This window comes from Excalfactoria chinensis, chromosome 4 (assembly GCF_039878825.1).
Source record: "Excalfactoria chinensis isolate bCotChi1 chromosome 4, bCotChi1.hap2, whole genome shotgun sequence".
Taxonomy (NCBI): domain Eukaryota; kingdom Metazoa; phylum Chordata; class Aves; order Galliformes; family Phasianidae; genus Excalfactoria; species Excalfactoria chinensis.
The window spans coordinates 48,986,435-49,008,238 of record NC_092828.1 but is presented as its reverse complement, the minus strand read 5'-3'; the positions used below and the strand labels follow the sequence as shown (position 1 = coordinate 49,008,238).

At 39.0% G+C, this 21,804-nt stretch overlaps 1 protein-coding gene across 22 annotated transcripts in view; it reads right to left on the bottom strand.

Annotated features, from left to right (window-relative positions):
• TENM3 (teneurin transmembrane protein 3) overlaps positions 1-21,804 on the bottom strand; it is a 396,952-nt gene that overhangs the window by 54,579 nt on the left and 320,569 nt on the right. For 13 of the 22 annotated variants that reach the window (XM_072333908.1, XM_072333911.1, XM_072333909.1 and 10 more), the window contains 4 exons: positions 19,871-20,056; positions 7,807-7,833; positions 6,185-6,202; positions 5,093-5,239 (listed from right to left, as the gene is read on the bottom strand). In XM_072333908.1, coding sequence (XP_072190009.1) covers positions 5,093-5,239; positions 6,185-6,202; positions 7,807-7,833; positions 19,871-20,056 — 378 coding nt within the window. The remainder of the gene's footprint in view (positions 1-5,092; positions 5,240-6,184; positions 6,203-7,806; positions 7,834-19,870; positions 20,057-21,804) is intronic. The other 9 variants (XM_072333912.1, XM_072333913.1, XM_072333918.1 and 6 more) reach the window with 2 other exon arrangements.

Below are 21,804 nucleotides of genomic sequence, written 5' to 3'. Positions count from 1 at the left end.
ATGAGTGGTTGATGTGCCTGAGGGTTGTGCTGCCATCCAGAGGGACCTGGGCAGGCTGGAGAAATGGGCTGACAGGAACCTCTTGAAGTTCGACAAAGAGATGTGCAAAGTCCTGCACCTGGGGAGGAACCCCCACCAGGCACCAGGATGTGCTGGGGGGCAGCTGGCTGGCAGGCAGCTCTATGTAGAAGACCTTGGGAGTCCTGGCAGACATCAAGCTGAACACGAGCCAGTGATGTGCCCTTGCAGCAAGGAAGGTGCTGATGTCATATGGGGCTGTGTAAAGGAAGAGCGAGGCCAGCAGGTCATAAGAGGTGAACCGTCCTCTCTGCTCAGCCCTGTTGAAGCCACACCTGGAGTGCTGGGTTTGGTGTACACTCTCTGGTATGAGAGAGACACGGGCATGCTAGAGAGAGTTCAGTGAAGGGCCATGAAGAGAATTAAGGGATTGGAGAAATTCTCCTCTGAGAAACAGGCTGAGAGAGCTAGAACTGTTCAGCCTGGAGGGGGATCTCATCAGTGCATATAAACACCTCATGGGACGGTGCAAAGTAGATGCAATCTGACTCCTTGCTTGATGCCCAGAAAAAGGCCCACAGGCAATGGGCACAGGCTGGCATACAGGAAATTCTTTTTAAACATCACAAGAAGTTTCTTACAGTGAGAGTCATCAGATGCTGCAACAGGCTGCCCAGGGAGGCTGTGCGGTCTCCATCCTTGGTGATATTCAGAACCCAGCAGAGCCCGGAGCAACCTGCCCTAGCTGACCCTGCCTTGAGCAGAGATGAGACAATATCCAGAGGCCTTTCTAACCTCACTGTCTATGACTTTAGTGGTTTTATACAGTAACATTCCTGTACGATACAAAACCCCTTTCCAGCTGAGGTGCTCAGCTCCCTTGCTGGTTTTAGCTCTAGAAGCCTGGCTCAGTGTCAAACCTGGGGGTACCGATGGTTAAAAGCATAGTTCTGCTTTTTTTATATCTCTGTACGGTCTCCCAGGCAATATCTGGTGCAATTGCCAAAGAAATGCTCAAATTTAGTCATTCATCTTTGTTAGTTTATAAAAAGCAAATGTACATCTGGAGTACAGTCTGCAGGTCATAAAACTGCAGGAGATTGACACCTTCTGAACTAATCAGCTGGAAATGCATTTTTACAAGCCTCTCTGCTAACATCAATCAGAGGAAGAATCTCATTTTCACCAGCCCAGATATAGGGATACGCTGTTTGTTATTTTTCAGTGGAGTTTATCAGCATCTTGCCCAGGCGAGTGACGGATGGTTATGAATCTGGCTCCTTATAACTTGAGAAAACATTTTTCATTCTTTCTCTGTACTTATGTGGCTAGAGCTATCTAGTACCACTAAGATGACTACTCTATTGCACTGTGTGAAGCACAGTAGAATTTCCTTTCTGAGAAAGTTCTGTGAAATATCAATGAATTGGGTTTAGCCTGAAAAATATGAGGCTCCGCTTAACACTACCTTATCAGTTACATCACTCAAATGCAATAGGAAAATTATACAGAAAATAGAAACTCTTCTAGCCATCTGGACAATCATTATCAGCCTCCGGGGGCTATTTCTCTCTCTCTCTTTTTTTTGTTTTGTTCTAGATGTAAGTGGTTCTCTTCTATATACAGCAGACATAATGACTTCATTATTGTCTCTTCCTGGAAGACAACTTGTGGGACAAAATTACTCTTGGGTACAAGCTCTGCCACGGTCAATGGGAGCTCGTGGCCAAGGACCTACATCAATCACATTCTTGGTAAATAAGCTGACTGTATATTTAGGCAACTCATAATCTCCATAAAGTGAAATACAGTTCCTGTATCAGAAGCACCTGGTTTTGCAGCTATGATACTGGCCATTCCACAAGAATGGTTTCAATGCCAGTGGCACACAAAGCGAAGAGGCTGGAATGGACAGAAAACCCTATTAACTAAACTCTGTTATCCTCATGTAGCTCAGTTTTACAACAGAGTATACTGAGTAGACTCAATTATAGACAGCAAAAATGATTGCCTGTAGGAGCAGCTGGTCAGAAAAGCCATATAAGAAGAAATAGCCCCTGATTTATTCCTGAGCAGCACACAACTATCTTTTTCAGTGCTGCTACTGCAGTATCCCTGTGAGCACACCCATAGGGTACTCAAATTAGTCTGACTTTGTACTGTAACAACAATAGTCCTGAGCAAGCCATCCTAGCCTATGCAAGTAATTACAAAAATACAGCAGCACAGTGCTTAGTGGGCTTTGCTTTATTGTAGCATTTATTTTAATTTTACTAATAAAAGACTGTTAATAATCCTTTCAATTCTGTTGGTGGAAACATGTAGCTACTTTTAATGGTTGGACAGGAGCTTGTAAAAAAGCAAGCCTAACAAAAGATACTGCTCGATAAAGACCTAAAGAGTCAGCAGATTTTGCTTCCATGACAAAACACAGCCCACTTTGTCAAAATGGAATAGTGACACAGTTTTGTCCAACCCCAGACAACTCTGACTTCCCATCTTCCATAAAGTCATTAAGAGTTTAGTTCAGACACATTTTGTTGCGGACTGCTGGAATGTAAAGAAAATCCTGTAATAGACTATCCAGCTTGATCCCATGGGAACATAGAGTGATTCTTACAGGGAAATGATTTACAAGACCTTCAAAAATGTGTATTAAAAGGCAGAGAAGTAATCACCCTATTATACGTCAGTAGTTTCTAGGTGGGAAAAAGACCACGAATGCCTTGATGCCATTAACATTTCTTATGAGGAATTTTTCCACTGAGGTTGTCTGAATGCTCACGTTCATGGAATTTGAACAACCAGTCCCACAAACAACTACAAATCAGACAAGCAGCAGACACAGTTATTAATGAATTACATTAATATTTGAGACACATTTTGTTCACTGTATGATGAAACAAATATTAACCATAGAATCTCTATTAGCTAACTACTACGTTAACTCCAATTATACCACTGCAGAGCCTAGTGCGATATAGATTGTGCTACCTGCAGTTATCAGTACAAATTCAGCCTAAGTGCTCAGATAACCTCATGTCCCATAGTAAATAAATACAGCAAAGCCATCCACGTGCCATTACCCGCAGCTGTCTGCATAGCTTGCTTGAGAGATGAGTGGGCTATCTGCACACATTCTTAGAAAGGCAAGAAATGTCACTTCTCTTTCCAGGTGAGTTTCTGGCAAAGAAGACTTTCCCAGCTTTATTTGGTATGGTGCCAGTTCTTAATTTAATTGTTGCATTTTAACCCTGTTTCTCAGACCCCAATCAAAGGCAGAAGTGAATATGCTCCTTACTGAAGCATATACATTTAAAACCAGGTCCATTGAAAGAGAAACACTGGTGACAGATAGCATTATATGGGTCAATTGTGGCAAAACAACTGTTTGGTTTATCCCCTCCCAAAATTTTGCTGCTTAATGCCTGTAAAAGAAATAATGAAAAAAAAATAAAAATAAAATCAAGAGAAAAGAAGTTATACAAACACTAGCATTAGTGTTTTATTTTTGCAATATCGTTCTTTATCTTTGAACTTTAAGTCATCCTGTTAGATCCTTTCTGCTCCAATTCCTCATCCTGCTTCTGCTTTTTCCTCACAAACATCTATTACTGCTTTCAGTCTGAAGGAGTATCTCCTTTTCTCCTGTTCTGTTTAAGTGCATTCCTGCTCACCTTGCTCCTCTTCCTCCTGCTGTTCTGTTACCTGCTGTTGACTTTTCCTCTTACCTACTGATACATTACATTGTTCTGTTATTCTTAACACTTACTGAATCTGTTTTAGGCCATCCCTGGGATTTCACTTTCCCCCCCTGTTTTTCTACCAGCTATTATTTTTGTCCAGATGATGTTCTAACCTAGTTTCTCTTCCCTCTGGCTTTGTCTCTTTTCACGTTTGCAGGTTTCTCTTTCTTCCTTATGTTTTAAACACCCCTGCCCACGTGAATATGACATCTCTGCATGGAAATACTACAGATAGCTCAGTCCTCCTGCATCCCCCAAGCTCACAGAAATTTGGCTTTGCACTGGCTCACTGTATACCAGATTGCATTATATTCTTCAGGCCCCTAAGTGTGCAAGGTTCGCTCAAAATATAAATGTTTAACAGAGAAGTGTGGTAAATCAAAAGGTATGTAAAGCAGTAAACACTACCACTCTTTTGATCGCATTTTCCACAAGTGAGATACGCTATTATTTACAGACTGTGATTTTCAAAATCCCAACTATAATCAGGATATGAGAAGAGACAGCCTACCAACAACGACAAAGGCCTTTGCAAACTAAAGCTGAAAAACAGTCAGCCACAAATGATATTATTACCATCTATACTACCTAGCGAATCTGCTCTGAATCAGAAGGAGTTAAAAAACATAGTTAATGAGAGTGGGGGGGGATAAAGGAAAAAAGACAACAAAAGTATAATGCTGATCTGCTACATGACCACATTCACAAAGTCACAGCCCATCTTCTTTCCCTACCCTACAATGATGATTGCAGATTGATTCCTTAAGTCAGCAGTCCTGCCTGCATCTCACTGCAGATTGTTACCTGTCACCCAAGTGACAGACTGCAGAGAAGCAAGCCAAAAAAAAACCCCAACAAATGACTTCTGGGAGTGTCCTGTCAATTACCTGAGCATTCACGGGCTACAGAGGGACAAGATCTTTCTAGACTGGGCAAGCAATTGTTTCCAGCAACATTACCATAGATGAAAATGTAAAGTCCTGGCCTTTCCTCTTGGGATCATTTCCTTGTGAGGTCACTGAAAATTTGCACTCCTTCCATTTTTGTTTTCCCTGCTACAGTTCACTGAGTCGAGACGATGCTCTATTCCACTCTAAAAGAACACTGCAGGAAAACTAAGGTGACACCCATCATTTTCTAAGTACCTATCTTGCCTGTCATAAGCACCCTGCGACGCCTTGGTGATATGCAGAGCATACTGCAGTGTATTCTAACAGCTAGTAAAGAGTGTGCATGGTTCTCACAGCAGTATTTTGCCATCTGACTGTAAAATCTCCCTTCCTCAGCACATTCTCCCCAGCATTAAAGATCCAGTTGGCGTGTCTTACCTCCCTCGTTGTCCTTACTGTCAGTGCACAGGGTTTCCATGGCCACGTCACAGCCCGCTCCTCTCCATCCTGGCTGGCAGACGCAGTGCCAGCCATTTTGGTCCAGCGTGCACCTCCCGTTGCTATTGCACAAGCCAGGACAACCCTCTGTTGGAACAGACAAAGAAGAACATCACAAGTGATTTAAATATTGCAATTATTTCAGACAAATAAAAGATACAAACAAGGGACACTTACTGGGAACAGGCCTTTTTAACAGCACAAATACTGTAATTGCACATGGAGTGGAACAGCAACATTACCTGGGGAACGTAATTCTGAACAAAGTGGCATCTTTGATTGGCCTGACACTTGAGACACCACTTACCTGTACAGGCAGGAAATAAATGCATCAATCCTCTAAATACCTGTAGGCCAGACAAAATTAAGTTTGTTTTTAATTTTTAATTTTAATTTTATTTATTTTTTTATTTTTTATTTTTTGGCAGAGTAACAAGATGAGTGCATCGTGCATACACAGCTGTATAAAATTATACATTTTTCTGTGCTCATAGAATTGATTGTCATTTGCTCTCTGCACTATTGGTTCTTGGCACAAACGTTGAAACTCCCTGTTACTGTGAACAAACCCCTCCAAATCATTAAGTAGGAAAGCGGGTATGTTTTAGGCAAGTAATATAAAAGAGAACGTTAACTTTATCTGGTCTCAGAGTTGCCGTATATTCATGTGAAATTACAGTGCGCTAAAAAACTGCACAAAGTATAGGCTGGTTTTAATGACTATACTTTATGCCAGAAGTACATTCCTTTTCACAGAATAAGCAAAGCCCAGGAAATAGTGAAGCAGCTTAGCATCTATTCTAACAAACAGTAGGATTCAGGCTGCATACGGATGGGACAGGACCAACAGGATTTCCAACTAAATGTAATAGCTGTGCGTATTTGATTACTTAGGACGGACAAAATGAAATACCATAAGGACCACAATAAAACATTGATAGACTGAACAAAAACACGGTAGTGACGTGCTTCAAGACAGATAGCAGAGAGTGATTTTTTGTGACAATCTCCCTAAGGCTTTTGTGCTGTTACCTTTATATCCTATCTTGTCTGCTTTTATGGCCAAGGAGGGAAAATTTGGGAAACAATTAAAATAATTTAATATATATCCAAAATGTATAATTGTTTTCAGTCTAACATTACATTAAAAAAACAACAGTAGTTGTCACTTCCTAGCGATGAAATCTGGCATGCAGCCAACATGATCTGTATGAGAATGACAACACTATAAATATGTAGATTTTGGCGGTCCTCATCTATGACTATGATAAGACACTGACAGAAGCAAGAACAGAAATGGCACTAAGTACCTGATGAGAAAGTGGCTAGAAATCAGTACTTTTGGACACAACCATTTCCTGCAAACTTTTCGGTATATATATAAAAAAAATATCTGAGTGGCTAAAACATCTCTCTTTCTAGAACTGCTGTTGTTGTGAACTGCTCTACCGACTCGCTATGGTTAAGCTTACTTGAGCTTAGAACAGTACTTCAGAAGGCACAGTTTCTTTTTTCTTCTAAAGAATCTTGGATTTACAGACTCCTTTCAAATTATAAACACTCTTGGATAAACTTACAAAGAGTGCTTACCTCTCATCAGATTACTCTTAGAAGGCAGAATCAGAAGAGCCTCTTGTGAGGAAGCATGGTGATGCTACAGTTACATGCATGCCACCAAGCCAGGCTGCGATTAGTTTTGCTGCTCTTATTCTTTCAGACTGCAGCTGCTAATTGTATTTGCTGACACACAGAGAGCTATCTTTTCCTTAATGTCTCTTCTGTTTAATTTATGGAAGACTTACATATTTAATTCCCCTACTGACAGAACATTTTAGGAGTCAACTGGGTACATACAAGACTTATTGTGTGAAAGCCTGGATATTGCCATGAATATTGCCATATTCTAATGAAAAAAATAAAAATAAATAAAAAAAAAGAACACAAGGAATCGAGAAGATACTCAGGGAAAGAGGGGGTGGGAATGTTTTAAACACCTTTTAAAAAATAAATAAATAAAATTGTTGACCATAACTGAAGATACAAGAGCCTTTGCTGTTTTGTGCTGAGTATTTAAATCCTTTACCTTTTCAATCGAAAATATTGTATGGAGTATACAAGCTTTTTCGAGCTTCGTACAAAATACAGGTTGTAATTCTCTTCAGATTTTCTGCATTCAGATAAACAAAAGCTTAAAAGCCTAGGTTATTCTATTGATCTGTCTATATATAAACACATATATATATAATTAATATGTTCTTTGGAACTTTTGATACTTGTTTTCTTGGAAGAATATTGCTTTGCTTTGTTTCCTAAATATTTTCTTTTTTATAGGTGAAGATCCAATGACAAAACTCACAAAGAAACGAACCAAACAGCAAATGAACACTATCTTCAGTTTTTGGCTCAGGAAAAATCTAATGTATGTATACAGTTTATATAGAAATGTATAATAACTGATCGAATGTCATGACATAACATAAGCAAGATTTCTTTTAACCATATGAGTTGAAAACAGTATGAGTTAAATTTATAATCCATGGAATATATGTAAGAGACAATTATTTTGCCAATCTAGAGTGTTTGTCACTATATATTCATATAGTAAAAAAAACACGTAAGTATAGGCATGTCATCAAAGAGCAAATATACAGTACCTTTCACTATCTTATCCAAATAGTGAGCTTGAGAATTAGAAAGAAAAAAAAACAAAACAGACAGACATTTCAGAAGTGTCACATAAAACAAGAATTGTTCAGAATTCACATGCAAATCAAGCAGGTGCACCTGACATGAGAGGTCTTACGTTACAGAATGAAAATGTATTTCTCATCCTTTAAAAATGCAAGGAATTCTCATAGTCACGACTCAATGAAACCGTTTCAAAAAGGAAGCCTGCAGAAGAAAGAGCTGCTGCATTTCTGACACTAGGATTTACTGTTTTCTTCTCACTTCTCTTCACATGCTTTGATTTTTATGTATAACAAAACCATAATCAAAGCTATTTAAAAGAATAAATAAATCCAATTTTCAACACAATATAGGAGTAATCACTTAGCTTTTGAGCTTTAAAGCACTGGCCATACTGGTAGATTTTGGATTTGCACATCACATATGGCTCTCACAGTATAACCGGCATAATATGTCAACTCTGACTGGATGAACAGTATTTTTAGGAGGAGGAATTCAGCCACCATTATTCTTCTGAGCACACACGTTGATTTTATAAACAAGTCAGACCACATACATGAGGTGGGACAAGGTGTAGCGATGTTAGTATCATGGTAATCCGCATCATTTGGAAAAATGGGTGAAAATTAAACTCAGACTTTAGATGTATAAAAATAAGTAAAGCTGTACATCCAAGAATAGCAAGACTTAATTCTCATCAGTTATGACATGTCAAATTTCAAGAAAAAACTGAGGAGCACAGATGGGTGAGTGAAAGACAGCACAAGATGGATTTAAAGCAGTGAGCTTCTAATACATGAAACACAGCAGAGATGGGCTGTAAGTTTTTTACATTTGGAAAACAGACATTAGCTCCAGTTACACGCAAGGGACTAATACACATAATAAGATCATGTGGGACAGGTCCATTGCAGGCTATCAAATCCAGTGACAAGACACTGCAGACCACTGTAGTGGGGACAAACAAAGCTGAGCCACCAGGATCAGATTCAGTCTCTCATTCTTTCCATGTATAAGATTTCCCAAGAGTTCATATGGGTTAACTTTACGAATTTGTCCTTTTCTAAACCTGTGCTGGATGATGGATACAGTCTGGCAAGTACTGCATATTGGAGGTAAGAAAGGCATTTCCAGTCACGAAGTTTCCTCCTATTTGGCTGAATGGGAAATGGCTCTTCCCAAACCCAAGGATGCGCAGACACACAGAAGACACAGTCACTGCTACAACTAACTGGCAGAAACTTTTCAGTCTCTGCCTCTCAAACAAAGTGTGAAATGGCCACTGTACTGTACGTTTTTTTCTATAATAGTAAGGTTAAAGGGAGACAAAGTAAGAAGATGGAAACATCAATTACAGAACATTTAGAATAGCAGCAACAAAGTAAGAACCTTTTCACATAAACCACAAACAAAAAGAAAAGTGATACAGCTGCACTTCAGGGTGGGTAAAATTCTCCTCTTACTCATCCAGTATAATTCCCTTTGCTCCTACACAGCTGCTCTCAGAATAGCGCAGCACTGGAAAAACCAAGCTTTTTTTTCCCATAAAATGGAAGCAATTAGGTCTGCCTGGGGAATGCATCTGTCCACCAGTGAGACATTAAATGCCTCCACAAATGTAGGGAGAGGTAACAAAATGGAACATAGGGAAAAAAAAAAAAGCCCAGGCAACAGAAAATAGTCCCTGAAAATAGGCCTCCACATATTATTTCCTTTCAGAAATCCAATCTGCATTAAAAAAGAAGTGATTCTGACTTTTTTTTTTTTTATTATTATTATTATTTTTAAATCCAGTAGCCTTGAAAGAATTCAGTCCCAGACCACAGCACTATAACCTGTAGAAATCATGTTCTGTACTTTAATATCCTTCTACCTATGGTCACTTGACATTAAGGGCAATGGTAGAAACTATTTCTGTGGACATGCAGTATCCTAGAATCAAAAAACACAGAACAAGAGACCAGAAACAGTACAGTCTTGTAGTGAAGTCTAACTAGCCGGGCTGTCTTCCTTATCTTCATGGCACTGCAACTGAAACAGGGATTAACCCCGTACAGACAGAAATACTAAATACCTTTCTGCACAGTGAACTCACTGTAGGATTTAGAGCACTTTGATAGGATGGAATATTTCAGCATTTGCTCCTCTTCATGTTATTTAAATATCTGACACATACAGGTTAGATTAAATCCTTAAAAAGTCTATTAAACTAGTTACAGATAATACATATGCAACAGTTTTATTTTTTCAGGGTTTACGACTGAAATTTAAAGCCTTGGTGTTATTTTAGTGAGTTTGTTCCATCTTTAAGTCAAACAAACATTAAGTGTGAAATTTGGGCATTTTTTAGAACAGACAAAATCCACTACATAAGTGGCAGTCAATGCAAAATATAAATGGTGCTATGACTGTTCATGTGAGGGCACACAAATAGGTGGCAGACAAATGTATTTTAAAAACAACTGGTAATAGTCAGAAAACTCAAACTTAACATGGCATATTTCATAACCAGTCAGAACCCAGACCCTTTTTTTTTTTTAGATGTAACGTCTCCCATTACTTGCCTACTACAGTCAGTGTCTGCCTTAGATTATTCATATGCTACTCCCTCGACATATGACAGAATAGCCACAGAATGAAAGTACATATTAAATCCATTTATCCCAATCAGCTCCTGTTTAAATCAGCATGAGTCACATAGCCATTGATTTGATGTTCCTTAATTGGTACTTATAGCACTGCATTATTCTGATTATTCCGTCATAAAGAATTATAACAGTGACATCTTCCTGAATACTGTGTAGCAAATTCATATTACTATTAGTTTACATTATTACCACTGTATTGGGGTTAGGTGGACAGTTCTTGGTAGCAGGGGGGCTGCAGTGGCAGTACAGGGCAGAGAATGACCATGAAAAGAGTGGCACAGACAAAGCATTATGGACTGGCCACAGCACCCACTCCCCATTCCTCTGCACCACTCAGGAGGAGGAGATAGAAAAGGGTGCATGGGAGGAGGTGTTTTTAATTTGCTTTTGGTTCTCACTGTTCTAGTCTGCTAGTAGCTGGTAGTAAATTATATTTACCCCCTGTTTTGCCCATACAGTAATTGGTGAGTGATCTCCTTGTCCTTATCTCAACCCCTCTCCATTTATTTAGTAACCATTCAATTACTTTTATCTCCCTCTTCCTTTGAGCTGGGACAGGGACATGTTAGTGGGGTGGAGTTCAGTGGCTCACCAGTGTGAAACCACTGCAGACATTTTCACCCACCACTATCTCTGTCATCTATACACTAAACTGCAATATGCCACATATATATATATGTATATATATATATATATATTTAATGCATACATACAAAATCCTACCACAGTGTAAACTCAACAGCTCAACAGGAATTATGAATTACTTTGCAAGTAAGAGCAGAGTTTGACCTCACAGTACTACTCCCTAGTGAGCAATACAGGCAGGCTGGTATCAATGGACATGGAGGAAGCTGAGATACACAACTTTTTTGCCCTGATCTTCACTAGCAACTAGCAAGACACTGTCAACAGTATTTCAAAAGTCACAGTGGTCAGGTGAAGTCCTCAGTGACAGGAAAAAAGGCAATATTGCATCCATTTTTTTAAGAAGGATAGAAAGACCCAGGGAACTGCCAACTTGTCATTCTCACCTCTGTGCTGGAGAAGATCATGGAGTAGATGCTCCTGGAAGCCATGCTAAAGCACATGAAAGGGATATGGAATAACCAGCATGGCTTCACCAAGGGCAGGTCCTGCCTGACCAACCTTCTCTCATTATGGTCATCTAACTGTGTCAGTGGACAAGGGAAGAGCCACGATGTCATCTATCTGGACTTGAGTAAGGCCTTTGACACGGTCCTCCCTAACAACCTTCTCTCCAAATTGGAAAGATATGAATTTGATGGGTGAACTGTTCAATGGATTAGGAACTGGTTATGAGTTTGTACCCAGAGTAGTGGTCAATGGTTCAGTGTCTGGATGGAGATCAGTGCCACGTGGTGTTCCTCAAGGGGTCAGTACTGGGATCAGTGCACTTTACCATCTTCAGCAATGACAGCAGGATCGAGTGCACCATCAGGAAATTTGTAGATGACACCAAACTGTGGTGTGCAGTTAACGTGCCTGAGGGATGGGATGCTATCCGGAGTGACCTAGACAGGCTGAGCCACAGGCTCAGGTGAACCTCATGAAAGGAAAACGGTTCCTTACTCCTTGCACAGCCAAGCAATAAGTTGGGATGAGGCACCCACTGCTTTCACAGACACTTGCCAAATCAGAGAGACACTTAATCACAGAACCTTGCATTTGTTGAATTGCACCTATTTTTCTGCACACCCTATTGTATTTGTTAAAGTCATTTTAAATTCTTGTCCCATCTTCCAAAGTGCTCGGGGGCACTTTGGTATCATTTGCAAATATAATTCTCTTTATTCATCATCTCACAATACTGAAAGCACATGTTCTTTCAGTGTAAGTAGCTCATGGTTGTCATCCTTTTTCTGAGTTTATAAGAACCTTGTCTCAGACATACCATATGTTCAGACCGTTGCTGCCAATGGAGGATTATAAACAGTCTTTCCTAAATTCCCATCTTGCCCTTCTTTCTAAGAGAGAACACATGGTTGGAATAATAGTTTTAGGTAATTTTCTTTGCTTTCCACTACATAGGCCAAACCATAATCCTCACCCTGAAATCATACCTTCATTATCATCACCTCACTTTTCTGCAATGTCTGCATAGACCTGCTGCATCTGTTTCTGCAAGGAGACCGGAATTTGCTGCAATTTATCCCTTGCCAAAACCGTAACAGATCCTTGCTGCAACCTATTATGTGCTTTCACATTCACAAGCATAGAAGCCCACTATCCTCTACATTTTTTGCACCGGAGGCCACCCCAATTTTACTTTTAAAGCAACATTTCTCATCTTTATTACTGGAAAGTCACACATCTCTTAGAACAAAAGGTTAAGTTGCTTTTAAGGATATAGTAGACACTGGAAGTCTGGGAGTGCTACAGTGTTCACGAGCAGTGTTGTTCCCTATTTAACATCCATTTAACTGGAAAAGAATTTAGAAGAAAGGCTATATGCCATTAAGGGTTTAAAACTACCTCACATGTTAAGGCTGAACAACTCAAACACCTGTTGGAAGCCTCTGACAAACTCTCAAAAAACTGTCTCAGACAGATGCACATAAAACCTGATGCTTATACTAACAACTGCATGAAAGTGAAGTTTGGCTTGAAAACATATTAGGGGCATGGAGTGGGACAGGATGGGATGTGAAGGGAAGAATTACTGTTTCCATCGTTCCTTCTAGACAATAAGTAATTTCAGAACGTGTCAGACCAGCACACAGCTATACAAGTCACAACAGCACTTACTTTCTGGCCACTTCATCTCAAGTAAGCTCTGCAACACACTTTAGAACTCTTCTAATCTCACAGGATTCTGCTGTTTTCTGAAAATGTGCCTAACTTGAACTTCACATGTGGTCCTCATTTAAATGCAAATCAAGCAATTAGCAATTTAAAGTATGCTAGCAGATAATTTCTATTTGAGATGCGTGGTCTTGCAATGTGTTAAGGTCTGAACAACAATTCACTTTGTTTTACAGCTTCAGGTATGCACGCACTATCTTGCCTGGTAATGGAATGTTTCAATAGTTACAAAATGTACAGTTATTTTGCACATCCAAGACTTGGCCTGGAAAATTAATGACATGCTCTTCAAGCACAGGGAAGACCAAAAACATATCTGTACTAAATTTTATGAAATACTGTTACATTGTGGCTATCAATCCTCTGCAAACCAAGAAAGTAATCTTCTCTTTTCCATTAAGTTTTCAGGTATAAATACTGTGGTTGAATCCTGATTCTAGTAGAGCCAGTTGTTTTTGAAACACAGATTTTGAAAACAAGATTTTATTCTCATTATTGTGGTGGACTTACGAGTATTTGATGTAACTAGCTTTGAAACTTTGGTAGATTTTATCTGAGAATAAACTGTTTGAATGGTATAGGGTGTACCTTCCTTCACATTCAGCCTTACTTTAAGATGAACTTTGTACTGAGCTTAATTCCATGAACTCAAAATCAAGGGAAAATATACATGCAGGAATTTGGATAATTACATGATGTATTAACACAGTAGTATTCTTATTTTAAGGAAAACATTTCCTTTTAATCAAATACTAAAATCTCAAAACAATCCTAACACTTCTGAAGAACTCTTGGCACAAATGCGTTAAGGTACATTAAAATGTACCTTAATGACATAAGCATTGAAACACTATGAAATGTGAATATACTCGGTGACTTAAACTCTGTAGCAAAGTAAAACATGTTTGTCAAATTATCATCAACACTGAGATGATGATGGTCATCGTAACATATTACTCTTTCCCTCTAAACTGAAATACTGGGGAAGATCAATGAAGCCCTCAGAATGGTCGATGAGTTTGTTTGTGAAGTGTATATTGCAGAAATATACAGTGTGATGATATTTAGTTACGTCTTTTGTGAGCACTCCCTTTAAAAGAACAGAAGGAATACATTTGTCTCGACTTGCTCTCTCATCTCATAAAGGGATAAAGTATCATTTCCCTGCAGTCATACTTGAAATCTGTAATATAAGGAGCCCTAAGCTAAACAGTCTGAAGAAAGCAGGTGCAGATCATATGGCTTAGAGAAAGAGATTACTTCTTAAAGTAAGCGTTCTTCAACCCTACCAGCACCTCAGAGCTTACACTGCTGTGGCCACATATCAAACCAGCATGCAAATGACGTAATGTTTGCTCATACTCATAAAACCATTTTTACCAGTAGCCAGGCCAGAGGCTGTATTCATGGGAGTGCCCTTAACTGGGGCATGCTATAGATTTTTCTTTTCTTTTTTTTTTTTTTTTTTTTTTTTTTTTAATTCTTAATATCTAAATCAGATGACTTCCATGTTTTCCTAGCTGAGCTAGCTGAAGCCAGAAAACTGAGGAAAATTTGCAAATACAAACAAATTATGTGCTGTACGCTTCTATATTGGAACATCACTGAATGTGCATTTCAGTTCTGAGTACCAGGTAAAGTAGTACCACACAGCACTCAAAAGTAACATGAACACCACTACACTAACTTTAGCCCTCCTGAGGGATTAATATCAGGGCTTAATGACATTAACTCACATTTAGATCACTTATGTTTAACGACATGTTTTCCATGCATATATCTATAAATATTAATTTTGGACTGAAAGATAATCGTTCAACATGATAACAATTAAACAGCTGTAACCTGTCTCATGTGTTAAGTAATGGAGCTGCAGGCAAACTCCATAAACAGATGGTTCTTACCCACCCATGCTTAATGTTAAAGACTTTTTAAAAAAGAGGTGTTGACAAATCTGAACAAGAAGGCATAGTTCTAATGCAAATTGGCCAATTTGCAATTTAGATCACTCCAAAGCTGATTTGGTCTATGGCAAAAATTAAGCTGCATTATAAAACTGAGATGTTACACAGCACATGGATATATAGCAGATTCCCCACCAACATAATTATTTACTAATTTCATTCAGCTAACAGAGCTTAATGGAAAAGCAGCTGGAAAAGTATTCATATTTATGGGCTTCCTATGACAATTACTTAATTTACTCATGGTGCATGCCTGTTATATCACAAAAAATAATAGACTTTCTGAAATAATGCCATTCCAATCTCACACAACAACTATTCAGACAGGAGAGGGTCACTATACTCACTGCAAGCTGGGACAGAAGAGAAACAAAAACATATCTGAGCACAAACTGTGTTATGAAAACTTAATTACAGAGCAAATCTTCATCCAGACTATCACTTGGGCACTAGCTGTGCATGTGTGGTCTTGATTCACATTGAGATGCCGGCTGAGCTTCACCAAATGATATCCAGACCAAATAAAACAACTGACAGTTGGTTTTCCATAGCTTTGCACTACACTGATGACTTAACCTGCTCTCATATGGATACAAGAAGTGGTAAAATATTACAATTTTAGGGAAAGGACATTTAGATGGTCTTAAAATGCTTAGTATTTGGAATATATACTACCAGTGTTTAGATGGATCTTGCACTATGCTAAACAATAGCAATAATACTTGAGTTTCTGTTTTTTCTCATTAATTTCATTACAGTGCTGTGCTGAACATCTTTGATGTAAGCGTTTGGAAGTATGTGTTCAGACCAAAGACAAGAACTTACAAGCACGGTCCACATCAGGTATGGTGTTTATGTCAGAGCCACTCTTTGCCAGCAATGTGCAAAGGATCAGTGTGTGTCAGCAACACACACCACGCCTACTGCATTAGTCAAAACAATCTTGCCTACCTTCCTACACACATTGCTTCAAAAAATAAAGAAACAAACAATTTATTTACTTGGTCTCCTCTATTCTCTCTCACAAGCCAAATGTATATTAAGGTTAAAGGCATAGTTATTGCTGTTTCCAGTCTTGTGATGCTGGGCCTTAGGGAAATACTGATGCTTAATAAATATATGCTGAGAGGCAGATGTCAAAATTGAGCCTGTACAGAAAACTCAAACCTTTGCAATCAGCTATGATTTTGCTTCCGAATGTTCTGAGGCACTGTAATAAAAACAAATAAATGGTCTCTGGAAGTTTACAGCAATTAGAATTTCCTTTGGTCAAATTTCCATTTAAGTGTCTTAGGAGCAAATATACAAACCAAAGTAACTGAAGAAGCAAGCTAGATTGTAAAAGATTTTGGAGAAGAATACCACTGAGGACTACTTCATTTTAATTACAGCAACAGGCTTGTTTCTTTCCCTCTTTTTACCCTTTAATAAATAGAGGCAACTGAAAATCAAACACTGGGATAACTCAAAATGAATCTGGACATTAAGAAATCTATAAAAACTGTGAGTTGCAAAACACGTTTAAATGGCATTCATGCCTCACAAAACAAAAAACAGAACAAAACAGAACAACAAAGAAAAAACAAAAAAAAGACCGTATTCTCTTCAACGAAAATGAACGAAGAACTAATATGATTCAGTCCACATTCCAGTTAGCATCTTTGTAATTAATGATTATGTGTGTACCCCATTCTGTGCAATCAGCACGGAGAAGAGATACGGTAGGCTTTCCCAAAGACTGAATAAAGTGCACTGGCCTTAAAATTTACAACTTCTTAGGAATATTCATTTCCCCAAGAAGCTGTAAATGCAGGCCATTGCACTTCATGTGACTTGTAGCTAACAGCTGCACTGAAGAAAGAAATCCCTATTTCTAAAATGCTTCACACTACTGTAGGTTCAAATGGTTAATGACTCAGAAATGAGAAAGATGCAGTTATTATCATTTGGGGCATTTGAAAGCAGGGTGGGAGTCTCTCCTGCACACACATACAAGTTAGGTAAATATTCTGCTACCAAGTTGAGAGCAGTAAATAACAAAAAAAGCTTGGGTTACATCAGAGGGTGACATTAAGAAGCTGGTATGCATGGAAATACGTTCTGATGTCCTTTGCGTTTTGAAAATTATTGCACAGAAGGAGCTAGTATATACTCTAGGATAGATGAGAGAAAACCAAATTGACTCTCCATTTACCAAGCTGGGGAAGCGTTTCTTTTTACTCCACTAAGTTGGAACAGCTATTGGAAATGAACAATCAAATGACCTGGTTTCTCCATAACACTGGTGTCCTGAAGAAAACAGCTCTAGGAAAAATAAATGTTAACAGCAGGCTAGAGGCTGTACCTCATTACTCGTCTTTGAGGCTGTAAGGGCAATATAAACAAATCAAACTATCTTTACAGCAGCAGCCACAAAGTAAACACACATCTGAAGAATAAACAGGTGGGAAGACAGACCTGCTTGGCCAGCACTGAAGAAAAACTAGTTTGTGCCTAATATGTTGGAAAAATTGTTCAAAAGCAGTTCATCCGTGTATAACTGCAACCCTTGAAATGCTGCCAAGGTCAGCGAGACCAACAGCAGAGCAATCTGCTGAGTAATTGCTCGTTGGCAAGTTAAAGCGGTCAAGGGAAAGGCTTTATCCTCCTTCTAAAGATTTACTTTATTTTATTGTTTAAAAAGTTCTCTCCCCACCTCCCTACCCACTTTTGTCAGCATGTTTTCTGGAAGCTCCTTAAAAATGTTAACCACATCAGCTCTCCCCAGGGTCTGGCACAGATGCATCTTGGTTCCTCCTCCCTCCTATGTCTGGGCAACCTCATTAGTAAACAAACAAAAAAATCAATTCTGATTTTTTTTATTTACTTTTTTTTTATAAACAGCTCACAAATCAATCTTTCTACTTCACACCTGACTCTCTTCCACAAAATGAAATCCTGCCTCGCCTTTTCGGTGCAGTGATGTGGACACCAGCAATACAGCTAACCCAGCCTTCATTTCCCTGTCCTCAAGGCTCACATCACTGTTTCCTATGACCACCATGCACAGCACTGCCATCCTACCTCCCTGGCATGGCCATAACCTGCATGGAATGCAGCTCAGGCCTTTCCTCTTGATACTCATGCCCCAGTGATGACTTAGCTGAGCCCACACACTCTGGGTGACACTTGTTCCAAATCATGTACAGAAGTTGAATTTTTCCAGCCTCTTTTCAGCTTGTGGCAAAAGCAAACCACCATGTATTTACATCCATTATCTCTACTGTTATTAGATCTACTGCTGTATCCTCCTAAACACATCACCTATTCTGACTGACTTCTCTATCTCTTTAAACATGAAACTTTTTCCTTTTCAGAAGCTTTCTGGACTATTTAGAGTATCTTCTGATTTCCCCATCAACACTTGCCTTTACCTGACCTGTGGCCACCCCTTCACTGTCACATCAACTCATCTCTAAGTGCTTATCCTCAGTGCCTCTCACAGGTCAGAGATGTGCCCCTAAGAACCTGCAGGGCCACTCCTGCATCACTCCTGAGACAGCCTTACCTGAGCTTAGTACAGGGTTCACCACACCCCTATGGATAAATGTATGCTCTTAAAATTAGACCACTGCCAAGCTCTTTGTCTGTGCTCCCTACCTGTTGTCATACATTTGTTCTTATGTGTAGTTATGCAGAGACAAGACAGGCTCCTCCTTTTGCATTCAGCCCTGCTGCACCTTGCACAAAGGATGTCTAGTGAAGAGAGGGATTTTCCAGCTCTAACACAATTCAAAACCTAATTAAAAATGATATGCCTTTGGACAATTCCTCCTTGTTTTCTGTTTTCTTAGTTCCCTTACCTACAAGTGTAATCTCCCATGCTGGCTCACCATCATGCCCTAGACAGTGGAGAGGATGTACTGCATATGGGACATACACACTGTAACACTGAGTATGAAAAGCTCCATTAATAAAGGCATAATAATTTCCAAAGGGTTTCACACACTAGAACCAACTTGATTACAGAAACACAGAAGCTGTAATAAGGACGACTTCTAAATCTGCAGCATGAAACTGCTGTTGTGTTGATATAATTCTAAAATAGAGCATTATACTGACACGAAGGGGATTCTGGGTAGTTAGATCATACATTACAAGGTGGCAGTGGTGGTTCTGCACATAGGCAAAACTCACTTTTTAGAGCTTCTTTTCCAAATAATAATAATAATAATAATAATAATAATAATAAAAAAGAAAAGGAAGCTTCATCTTTGAAAGTCATTAGGCTACGGCATAAAAATGGAAAAACGCAAATCAAAGAATATATTTACAGTTTAAAATAAATGCAACCTCCCCACCAGCAAGAACGCAGCTCAAGGGAAGAGACTGAAAAGGGAATTCATTTCACAGCAAAATAGCTATGAAGACCTGATGAGCCATTATATAACAATTTCCTTTCTTAAAATATCAATTCCTTTACTCAGACTGACACGTGCAAATGTTCTGTTTGAAGAAAAAAACTTCAAAGTTATACACTTCTCATTCAGACACAGCCAGCAGTGCCAGCTCTTTGAATTTTGCACCAAAGACGCATTAAAGCATAGCCAGCCTACCAATGGTACAGTGCTCTCCGTTCCACCCCTGGCTACATTCGCACTTCCCATCCTTGCAGGTGCCGTGCTCAGCGCAGCGGGGGTGGCAGGCCCTCTGGTTGCAGGCTGCGCCCGTCCAGCCGTCCTCACAGCGACATGTCCCACCCATACACACGCCGTGAGTGCCGCAGTCCACCGAGCAGATCTCTACATTGGAAAGGGGAGCAGGGGAGAAAAAAAGAGGCAGAGAACGTACATGGGAGTGAGAGGGTACATGTCAATTAGCAGCATGGCATTTCAATTCAACATGTGAAGGGTGACAAGGCAAATTGACATTTGGCAATTAAATCAAAGGAATTTTCTGTGAAAGGTATTTTCAGGTAGGACCCAACAACGCAGAGTTTTACATCCATGTTAATGCTTACTTAGTTATCCTGGTAGACTTAGTGGCGCTGGAGTGTACACAGCTCATCTGTTAACTTTAAGTCATTTTCAATTACATTCTCTGTGATCATACACATCTTAAGAGTAGCCTTTCATAGCTAAGATTATGTGGCACTTAAAGCTCCTGGAAGTCACAATATACTTGTGACTAAATGTACCATACACTTAGGTCACTCTATGTCAAAAGTGAAAATCTAGCATTAATGAAAGATCATTTTAACAAGGTTTCCCCTCCCTACCCTGCTCACTGTTTTCTTTCCAAGTAAAAATGTGCCATTTCTGACACGTTTTTTCATTATAAAGAGTCAGTGTTACTGAGACAAATTAGTACTATGCTGACATACTGACACATCTGTTAAATATAAAAGATGATTCTCTTTTACTTTCAGTAAATTTCTATCAGTGACAGCTATGAGCAGTCTGGTTTAAATAATAGATTGTTAAAAAAATAAATCAACATTCAGCAATTTAACTTGTCATTTACGTACGGTAACAGGATCTTGTAACTGATAGAATAATTGAAAAATATGTTAAGAGCCAAAGGTAGACTGAGGCCAAACAACACATGTTAAGTCTCAGCTAATAGAAGATGATAATTTAGACTGCTGGATTTTGCATTTACAGTTACAGTTCATTTAGTCAGACTCCAAAAAACTTCACTTCTGCTAAGCAGACAACAGAAGAAAAAGAGAAGCTATAATATAGCCTGAGGGACTTCTTCACTTCCTTGGCACTGAGCTGCTTGTAACCACACACTACTTCATAGGAGTACTGTATTTAGGATGTGTTTTCTTGTAAAAGACAACAAACAGTTTAGCAATAAAAGACTGAAATTATTTTCAACAGCTTTCAGCGCATGAAAGGTTTCCAGTTTTCTGTTCAGTACTGGGTTTCTTCCCCAGCAGAGAATAACCCTGTCTCCAAATGCCGTGGAACATTAAACAGAGCATCAAGGAGCTGTGACATTTTCCATAAGAATATTTCTGGAGAGATACAGCTGCAATTCTCCCTCCTGCTTTCCCTCCCCACTTTTTTTTCACCATGCAGCATTTTATATCTACTTTGAATTAAATTTTTGATTAAGAGATCTAAGATGGTTTGATTAATTTTAGAGTCGCAAAACGTCAACACAGCTCCAAAAAAGAAAGGGTTATTTCTCTTCAATCTAATCAATTTTTCATTAGAGTGGAGGTGTTTATCAGCTTTTAGCACACTAGCTTTGAGCAAGGTGCGTCAATCTTTGTAATGAACTTATTAATTAGAGTTAATTTAATTGAAGTGGAATTGAAGGGCTAATTAACGGACAAACTGCTGATGAAGATAGAGGAAAGCTCTGCTGATTTCAAACCTATAAACTCCTCTGATGGAAATAACTCATTCCTTTTTTTCTTCTATCTGCTTAACAAAATGTTTATGGGTAAGATTTACTTTTTCAGAGTACCAGTATGAAGGTCATTTTGCACAACTTCAGAAAATAGTCCTTTTACAAAGCTCTTTGGTGAGTCTGACAC